Source organism: Notothenia rossii (assembly GCF_949606895.1).
Source record: "Notothenia rossii genome assembly, chromosome: 8".
Classification (NCBI taxonomy): domain Eukaryota; kingdom Metazoa; phylum Chordata; class Actinopteri; order Perciformes; family Nototheniidae; genus Notothenia; species Notothenia rossii.
Genome location: NC_136906.1, coordinates 82227927 through 82237926, shown reverse-complemented (window position 1 = coordinate 82237926; position 10000 = coordinate 82227927). Strand labels below are relative to the sequence as shown.

Sequence of the window (10000 nt, the reverse complement as noted above, 5' to 3'; positions counted from 1 at the left end):
AGGGCTGTAGTCTTGGAATGGGTAAGAAGTTATTTAACCAACAGGCAGCAGTTTGTGTAGCTGGGAGAGTGTTGTTCTTCATATTTGGACATTACATGCGGTGTCCCCCAGGGGTCAGTATTGGGGCCAAAACTATTTATTATGTATATTAATGAAATATGCAATGTATCGACAGTACTCAAGTTTGTTTTGTTTGCTGATGACACTAATATATTTTGTTCTGGGGACAATGCACAGCTACTATTGGAAGAGATCACAGCTAAAGTTATGGCTAAACAGTAATAAGTTATCATTAAACTTGAATAAAACAACATTAATCATATTTGTAAATAGCAATACACAAGCATCCATTAAGATAGATGGGATTTTCATTGAGAGAGTTAAAGAACATACATTCCTTGGAATCACAATTGATGTGAAACTGAGCTGGAAACATAAAACATATTCATTCCAAAGTCTCAAGAAGTATTGCAATATGAAACAAGGCAAAACAGATTCTTGATCAAACGTCCCTCTCTTTACTGTTCATTGGTGTGACCTTATTTAAGTTCCTGTGCAGAGGTTTGGGGCAGTAATTATGAAGCTACAACACAATCCCTATTTATTCTACAAAAAGACTTATTAAAAATGTCGGCTATAGGGATCATACAAACCCATTATTCTTAGAGCTACAATTATTAAAACGGTCAGATCTTGTTCCAAATTGCACAAATCGTGTTTAAGGCAAAAAACGTTCAATGACCTGGGAATATTCAGATAATGTTCAATGAAAGACAAAGGAATTATTATTTATGTGGTTCATTTATATTCACTAATGTTAGGGTGCGCACAACAAAGAGACGCTTCTGTGTTTCTGTTTGTGGGGTGAAGATCTGGAACAATGTGAGTGAGGGGCTAAAGGGATGTCCAAACATCAAACTATTCAAAAAGAGGTATAAAAGTGCAGGGAGGACATCGCTAAACCATAACTGTTTATATTCTTGTTTTGTATTATATTAATTAATTTGTGTTTGTATGAATTTGTGTATGCACATAGTATGTATATAAATATATAGAGACCATTCTCCTAACTTGCCTGTATATATTATATGAATGATTATATACATTATTAAATGTTAAAGTATACATTGATATTGTATGTTAACATACATTAAGATGTAAATAAAAAAAAATAAAAAAAGCGGGTCGGATTAAATAAGTGTAAACTTCTTCCGACCCCTTTTCGGACGTGTAATTAGCTAAAGCTTTGTTGTTTATTGATATCAGACAATCTACAGATTATTCAATTATTAATTAAATGTTTTGTTCTTGCATTCATTTGTATAGTACTGTATCATGTCTGTATCACCTTTTGTTTCATTTGTATTTTGTTAAAAAATAAATAAATAAACTAAACTAAGAGTATCTCTCAGGTTATAGACACTTCAGAGAGCCTACGGGTCTAACATGTTCTCACCTTCAGTCACTTTCAAGATCCAAGGCTTTCATTGTCATGTGTACAGAGCTACAGTGTAGATACCTCACAGGCTCCTCCAACAGAGCAACGCACTAAAACAGATTCAATTGTGCAAATAAATACAAATCAAATCTGTCTTATGTTGCATCGTCTGCCTCCTCGGACTTTACAGCATCCCAGATGTCATGACCTTGTTTAGCAGACACCACACATGCCGATGTAAATAGATGGGCCTCTTTCCAGGAAACTCAATGAATAACTCACTTAAACACACATGATTATATAAAACAGATTCTACAATGTGATGCTGGACGGCTCGCTGTGTTTCCCCCGACAGCGTAACAAGTGCAGCTTCATAGAAACATGACAGGTGGAAGCCTCAGGTGTCTCGGCTCCCTGCTGTGAGACCGAGGAGCAGTTAGCGTCTGTGTGTGTGTGTGTGTGTGTGTGTGTGTGTGTGTGTGTGTGTGTGTGTGTGTGTGTGTATGTGTGTGTGTTTGTGTGTGTGTGTGTATGTGTGTGTGTGTGTGTGTGTGTGTGTGTGTGTATTTGTATGTGTGTGTGTGTGTGTGTGTCTGTGTGTGTGTGTGTGTGTGTGTGTGTATGTGTGTGTGTGTGTGTGTGTGTGTGTGTGTGTGTGTGTGTATGTGTGTGTGTGTGTGTGTGTGTGTGTGTGTATGTGTGTGTGTGTGTGTGTGTGTGTGTGTATGTGTGTGTGTTTGTGTGTATGTGTATGTGTATGTGTGTGTGTGTGTGTGTGTGTGTGTGTGTGTGTGTGTGTGTGTGTGTGTGTGTGTATGTGTGTGTGTGTGTGTGTGTGTGTGTGTGTGTGTGTGTGTGTGTGTGTGTGTGTGTGTGTGTGTGTATGTGTGTGTGTGTGTGTGTGTGTGTGTGTGTGTGTGTGTCTGTGTGTGTGTGTGTGTGTGTGTGTGTGTATGTGTGTGTGTGTGTGTGTGTGTGTGTGTGTGTATGTGTGTGTGTTTGTGTGTATGTGTATGTGTATGTGTGTGTGTGTGTGTGTGTGTGTGTGTGTGTGTGTGTGTGTGTGTGTGTGTGTGTGTGTATGTGTGTGTGTGTGTGTGTGTGTGTGTGTGTGTGTGTGTGTGTGTGTGTGTGTATGTGTGTGTGTGTGTGTGTGTGTGTGTGTGTGTGTGTGTGTGTGTGTGTGTGTGTGTGTGTGTGTGTATTTGTATGTGTGTGTGTGTGTGTGTGTCTGTGTGTGTGTGTGTGTGTGTGTGTGTGTGTGTATGTGTGTGTGTGTGTGTGTGTGTGTGTGTATGTGTGTGTGTGTGTGTGTGTGTGTGTGTGTGTGTCTGTGTGTGTGTGTGTGTGTGTATGTGTGTGTGTCTGTGTGTGTGTGTGTGTGTGTGTGTGTGTGTGTGTGTGTGTGTGTGTGTGTGTGTGTGTGTGTGTGTGTGTGTGTGTGTGTGCAGAATACCTATAAGAGATAGAAGAGCCCAGGTGTATTCATTCCTCTCACAATGCATGCACACTCACATTTACGTAATCCACCTTCAGATGCTGCAGCTGCCTCAGAGGATCTCTGGGGAGAATCAGAGCGTACAGAACTCAGAGACGATCGGCTTTCTGTTTTTTATTTACGTCTGACGTGGTTAAGACTCGTGTCGGTGAAGGTGCGATGTGAAGTTAATAACGGTACGTCCACATGGCGTCGACCGACAACCAATCACATGGATCTCCCGCCCCGGAGACACAAGCACACGGTTTGATTGGCTAGAGCTTGTACTGGCATATGATTCGATTGGCTGATTCGACTCGCTTCAAAAGTTGAACTTTGCTCTACTTTTGAAGCGAGAAACAAAGTTTCGCCCAACTCTTTCTGATCTCTTAATTTCCTGCAAATGAGTCAAATCAGTACGGAGGCCGACAGGTTCCCCTTCCATCACGAGAAACTCTGCAGCTTCAGAAAGGACGCAGATATAAAAACCCAAAGGTTCCACATGAAGAAACATCTTCAGCAACAACACATGCAGCATTTAGAGAACATTCAGCGACTTGAGGAGACATGGCAGCGTTTACCAGGGGACACTAAAGAGTGACGCACACAGCATGGAGTCCAGGGGACACTAAAGAGTGACGCACACAGCTGGGAAACCAGGGGACACTAAAGAGTGACGCACACAGCATGGAGTTCAGGGGACACTAAAGAGTGACGCACACAGCATGGAGTCCAGGGGAAACTAAAGAGTGACGCACACAGCACGGAAACCAGGGGACACTAAAGAGTGACGCACACAGCATGGAGACCAGGGGACACTAAAGAGTGACGCACACAGCTGGGAGACCAGGGGACACTAAAGAGTGACGCACACAGCTGGAGACCAGGGGACACTAAAGAGTGACGCACACAGCTGGAGACCAGGGGACACTAAAGAGTGATGCACACAGCTGGGAGACCAGGGGACACTAAAGAGTGACGCACACAGCTGGGAGACCAGGGGACACTAAAGAGTGACGCACACAGCTGGGAGACCAGGGGACACTAAAGAGTGACGCACAGCTGGAGATCAGGGGACACTAAAGAGTGACGCACACAGCTGTAAGACCAGGGGACACTAAAGAGTGACGCACACAGCTGGAGACCAGGGGACACTAAAGAGTGACGCACAGCTGGGAGACCAGCGGACACTAAAGAGTGACACACACAGCTGGGAGACCAGGGGACACTAAAGAGTGACGCACACAGCTCGGAGACCAGGGGACACTAAAGAGTGACGCACACAGCTGGGACGGAGCGTTGAAGCTGTTTCCATTCCTCAGATTTAAGGAGCAACTTGTTGAATGTTGGATTTTACAGCAATCCAAAATGATTCAGATATTTATCTCAGTTTTTTTGTAATTGACTTTATTTCAGTAGTCGTCCCACCCTGGGTATTTCCTCCTGCTCTCTGCTCCAGTGTATCATCAGGATTACTACTATTTCTATTCTATTCTGTTTCTATTGTATTTGTATTTACTAGTCCACGCGTTGCATTGTGTTCTGTGGGAGGAGCCTGTGACCTCAGGGTTTCAGTGACTGTAGCTAAGCATGAAACCTTGAACCTTGACTCTCCAGGAGTTCAGCAGGAACACTGAAAGCTCTCTGAGAAACACTGCGGACATCTCCCCGCTGGCCGACCTGAGCACACGGGAGACAGAATTGACCTTCTGCGTTTGTCTCTGAGTCTCCGAGCGTCCGCCTGACAAGCTCAAACTGAAGCTCTCCTTTTAAAACACGACTTCACATCAGTTTCCTCCGTCTGTCCATTTCATCATGAGGCTTTTAGCATCCTCCTCCCGGTGGAGCGCGTCTCCAGTGTGATTACATGTCACTCCTTTAGACAAGTGTCAAAGGATTGCTTTTAACCCGCATGTGTTCTTGTGCCTTGCATCATGCTTTTAACGATCCCCACGCCATGTGTTATGGATGCTGAAGCTGCAGTGAAGAGGTCCGATCAGCTTTCCACCTGCATTACTTCCACCGCTTCATCTTCTCTGACGTCTTCCCTCGAGGCTTCTGCAACTCCAGGATCAGACATGTTGTGTCCAGATCTGTTCAAATCAACCCTGTCTCCTAAAACTACTTTGGTATACGACGGGGAATATCTTTCAAAGAAGTGTATTCAGTTCGGAGAGTCAGACCAACGTTCTGCCGCAGGAGCGTGACACAAAGGGATTCAAATCCAACTACTAGACATACAAAACTAATGTAATGGAACAAACCGAATTCCTGTGGTCATAAGGCTGTTAACACTTGAACCGCCAATGGGTACATTTTACCCGCAGCTGTTTTTTGATTATATGTAACTTTTGTTCAATAACATATTAAAGTCTCCCGGTCCATGACTTTTCCTGAAAGTGTGTTATGTAGCACCCTGTGTTGTTAACAATTGTCAATATGAAGTCAGATTAAAAAAATCGCCAAAAAAAAATCCATTTATACCCATATCCGCCAGCGGGTAATATTTAACTAATAGAAAATGCAGCGTAAACATGACGTGTTGCTATAGCAACGCCTTTTGTCTACTGCGGTTCCTTATAGATAGAGAGATAGAGAGAGAGAGAGAGAGAGAGATAGATAGATAGATATATTGATAGATGGATAGAGAGAGAGAGATAGATAGATAGTTATAGATAGATAGATAGATAGATAGATAGATAGATAGATAGATAGATAGATAGATAGATAGATAGATAGATATATTGATAGATGGATAGAGAGACAGATAGATAGATAGATAGATAGATAGATAGACAGATAGATAGATAGATAGATAGATAGATAGATAGATAGATTGAGAGAGAGAGATAGATAGATAGATGGATAGAGAGACAGATAGATAGATGGATAGAGAGACAGATAGATAGATAGATAGATAGATAGATAGATAGATAGATTGAGAGAGAGAGATAGATAGATAGATAGATATATTGATAGATGGATAGAGAGAGAGAGATAGATAGAGAGAGATAGATAGATAGTTATAGATAGATAGATGGATATATTGATAGATGGATAGAGAGAAAGAGAGAGATAGATATATAGTTATAGATAGATAGATAGATATATTGATAGATGGATAGAGAGAAAGAGAGAGATAGATATATAGTTATAGATAGATAGATAGATATATTGATAGATGGATAGAGAGAGAGATAGACAGATATTTAGTTATAGATAGAGAGATAGATATATTGATAGATGGATAGAGAGAGAGATAGACAGATATTTAGTTATAGATAGATAGATAGATATATTGATAGATGGATAGAGAGAGAGATAGACAGATATTTAGTTATAGATAGATAGATAGATATATTGATAGATGGATAGAGAGAGAGATAGACAGATATTTAGTTATAGATAGAGAGATAGATATATTGATAGATGGATAGAGAGAGAGATAGACAGATATTTAGTTATAGATAGTGTAACATCTTGGAGAATACAAGATCTTGGATGACTGAGCTCACGTTGAGGACGTAATGCATGTGTGCAGGTTACGTGCCAGTTGAATAAAGATGGACACTCGGAATAAGAGAAGTAGTCCGCGTCGTCTATTTATGTAAACAATTATATATTCATAGAACAGAACATTACAGATAGATCAATAGATAGTTATAGATAGATAGATAGATTTGTACCTAAACAAAACACAAGTCAAACACCAAGCGTTTAAATCAGCACTCTTAGCGATATTTTGAACTTCATGCTATCTGCACAACCTATATCATATGAAAAGCTGAGAGTCCACAGATTCTATTGGTATACGTTTCATCCCTGTGCGATCAAAACTCACTGTTCTGTATGATCAATAAAAGAACATTGTACCATGAAAATCTATAGCGGGTACATTTGACCCGTTGGCGGTTTTAGGTATACAGCGACCTCTGGCGGCTCTAGGGTTAAACACCTGAACTCTGTAAAGAACATCCATAACCAGTCTTCTGTATCTCCACCCCCTCTGACTGCTTCTCTTTGTTTGGTGGCGTGCAGATGGAGACGAGGAAGCGCCTGGCGAAGATCGTGCTGGTGTTCGTGGGCCTGTTCGCCCTCTGCTGGTTCCCTAACCACGTTCTCTACATGTACCGCTCGTTCCACTACCGGCAGATGGACCTGTCTGTGGCTCACCTGGTCGTCACGCTGCTCTCCAGAGTCCTCAGCTTCTCCTCGTCCTGCGTCAACCCCTTCGCCCTCTACCTGCTCAGCGAGAGCTTCAGAAGGCACTTCAACAGGTGGGTCAGATCAGAGCTCAGAAGATAAACAATACAATGATGTGTTCACATTAAAAATAAGTATTTGAAATAGTTGTTCAGGTTGAATGTTATTTCTTTCAGTTGCGGATTTTACGTTTTCAGATTCAAAAATCTTGTTTTTTCAGGTTTCAATTTTTTTTTCACTTTCAGATCTTTTTTTTCTGCTTTCAGACAAAAAAAATTGTGAAGCCTGAAAAAACAAGATTTGAAACTGACAAAATAATTGTTAATATAATATATATATAATAATGGGGGACCTTTACATAATTGTTCCTTAACAACCCCATACAGACCCTGATGAAGTCAATGATTAGAAATGATAACACAGGCCACCGGTTTGCAGCTGGGGTTCAAACAGCTGATGCCAATCTGCCCCAACAGAAACTCATATATACTTGAAGTCAATCAGCTTAAAAATATACAAATATATGAAATACAAATATGACTTTGATGTTACATAAGTACTTTACAGCTCTGGATATGATCCCAAATTCTTCAAATAACTCATTTTTAGATTGTGCAGGTTGTGTGTCTGTTATGAATCCACATCCCATGCAGTGTTCAGTTCAGCAGTAGAACGATATGCTTCGGGTTATTGCTTCAACAGCTCTGTGTTTCTCGACTGATTGAAACTATAAAATGCATAGAGTAAAACAAATGGATGTCCTCAGGCAGAAGTTGCGACAGCAGACTAATCAAAACCTTTCCCGGCAGGCTGAATATTTGTAAGAGTCTGAAAGAGATTGATAGAAACAGACGTCGAGCAGTTCCATTTTCTCCGTAAACCCGACGATGATGGAGTAATCATGACTTCGTGTTTTTATAAACCTCCTTCTGAGTTCTCCCACTTCCACTAAACATTAGGATTACCTCGGCACGATGGAAACCCTCTTAAGAACTCACACTTCCTCCTGACTCGCAGTGAGACTTTCTCTGGGGGGAGATCTGGGTTCATCCTGACTCCTGACTCCTGACTCCTCACTCCTGACTCCTGGACTCCTGACTCCTGACTCCTCACAGCAGGAGACGGATCTGGAAATGGGGAAGCAATTAAAACAGAAGGAAGCAGGCGCCATCACTCACCCGTCCTCGGGTTTATTTCTCATCATTCACAAAGACAAATATTAAGCCTTCACCTTTTCCACTTTAACGTTTTTTATTGAGTCTTTGGGAGTTTATTCCCATTTTTCATTTTTAGTGTATAAAGCCTTTAGCCAATGAACACGGGGTTAGAAGACGTCTTCTAGTCCTGCACTGGAAAACATCTCCTGCTCCAAAACAAGTTCAACAATAATGAAACAAGCTGTTTCCACTTGAAATCAGTCCAAAGGTCGGCCAATAGAACAAGTGGAATGAGCTTGGTAACATTTCTAGAAATAAGAAGGGATGTTTAGAGAAATCACATCTCATGATTATCTGGAGAACTCACTTTGAACTATTTTCCACCAGAGGCAGGAAGCTGTGTTACAAAATAAGCCGCTAATACTCAAAGTGTTCTGTGTTCTGATGTTTGGTCATTTTCTAATAAATATGTAAAGAAGTATGTGTTTCATCTGAGATCCAACTCAAAGTAAGATGTTCTGACTGAACAAGATGAAGCATCGTCTAAAAACAAGATCTGATATCTCACTGCAGAGTCACTTCTGAAGTTATTGTGTCTTATGAGAAATATTTTGTCTAGATATCAGACACAGATACTGGGCGGGATCTAGAGTGTCTGTAGTGTGTTTGGGTTTATTAAGGATCCCCAGTAGCTTTGGCTCTTGACCAAAGCTACTCTCCCTGGGGTCCCACCCTTAAAACAATACACCAATAATACAGCAACATAAGTCCTGACATCATGAACAACACCAACAATCTCCAACATCATCAACAATGTCCTCCACTCAATATCAATCTCAGCCGATGAGTACACAGTCCGCCACTGGCTCTGTGTGTGTGTTCTGAGTGTTTGTTTCCCTATAAAGAAGCTGCGGGGGAAGCAGGTACTCTGCGAGTCACAGACATTAATTCATAGATCGAAGCAGACTGGTTTACAAGCTCTACTGTTTTGCCAATCCGGTGCTTAAACCAATAGCTCTACACCCCTGGCCGAAATGTCCATAAAATTAAGTCTGACTTCAAAATATAGTCTATCTCAAATAATGTATGCTCTGTCATTTCCCCACGTAAACATAACAGTCTGCAATGAAATGTTCGTCTAATGTGTGTTCCACTTCCTCCTTGGTGCATCGGTAACTTTCTCAAAAAAAATAAAGTCAGGAAAACGGATTTGTTTCTCTCTCCATTATTTATTTTTTTCCATGTCCCTTTAGGGGCTCCGTAGAATAGTGAGTAAAAAAATATTTTTGGGGAGAAATGACCCCTTAAATTGGGACTTCTGGTGATGTAATGGCCCCATAAAATTGTGGTTCTAGGGCCAGGAACAACCAGGCTGAGTCAGGCTGAGTCTAAACTAGAGAGAGAATCGCTGTCAAGGGGGCTACAACTACAACAAGATGAACATATTTGACCGTGATTTAATTGTAATACACGCTTCAAAATGATGCTGAAGTAACAACATACTGATACCGGATAGTAAAAACCATGAATTAAGGCTTTGACAAGTCTGCAGACAGACGGCAGGTGAAAAACCTTTCAAAATGCGTGTTTTCTAATGGAGATTTGGCTAAGCTAAAGTTGTAAATGCTCCGACCGTCCACACTCACAACAACGGCCTATACAGACATAAATAAACCAGTGACTGTATTCGCCATGACACAGACAGTATGTGGTTTGTACTTGTTT

General features: G+C 41.2%; 1 protein-coding gene across 1 annotated transcript in view; it reads left to right on the top strand.

Moving 5' to 3' along the window:
- Positions 1-10000, top strand: part of nmbr (neuromedin B receptor) — a gene marked incomplete at its 5' end in the record, with an annotated part of 48406 nt that overhangs the window by 35001 nt on the left and 3405 nt on the right. The window contains one exon of the mRNA XM_079645357.1: positions 6954-7192. Coding sequence (XP_079501483.1) covers positions 6954-7192 — 239 coding nt within the window. The remainder of the gene's footprint in view (positions 1-6953; positions 7193-10000) is intronic.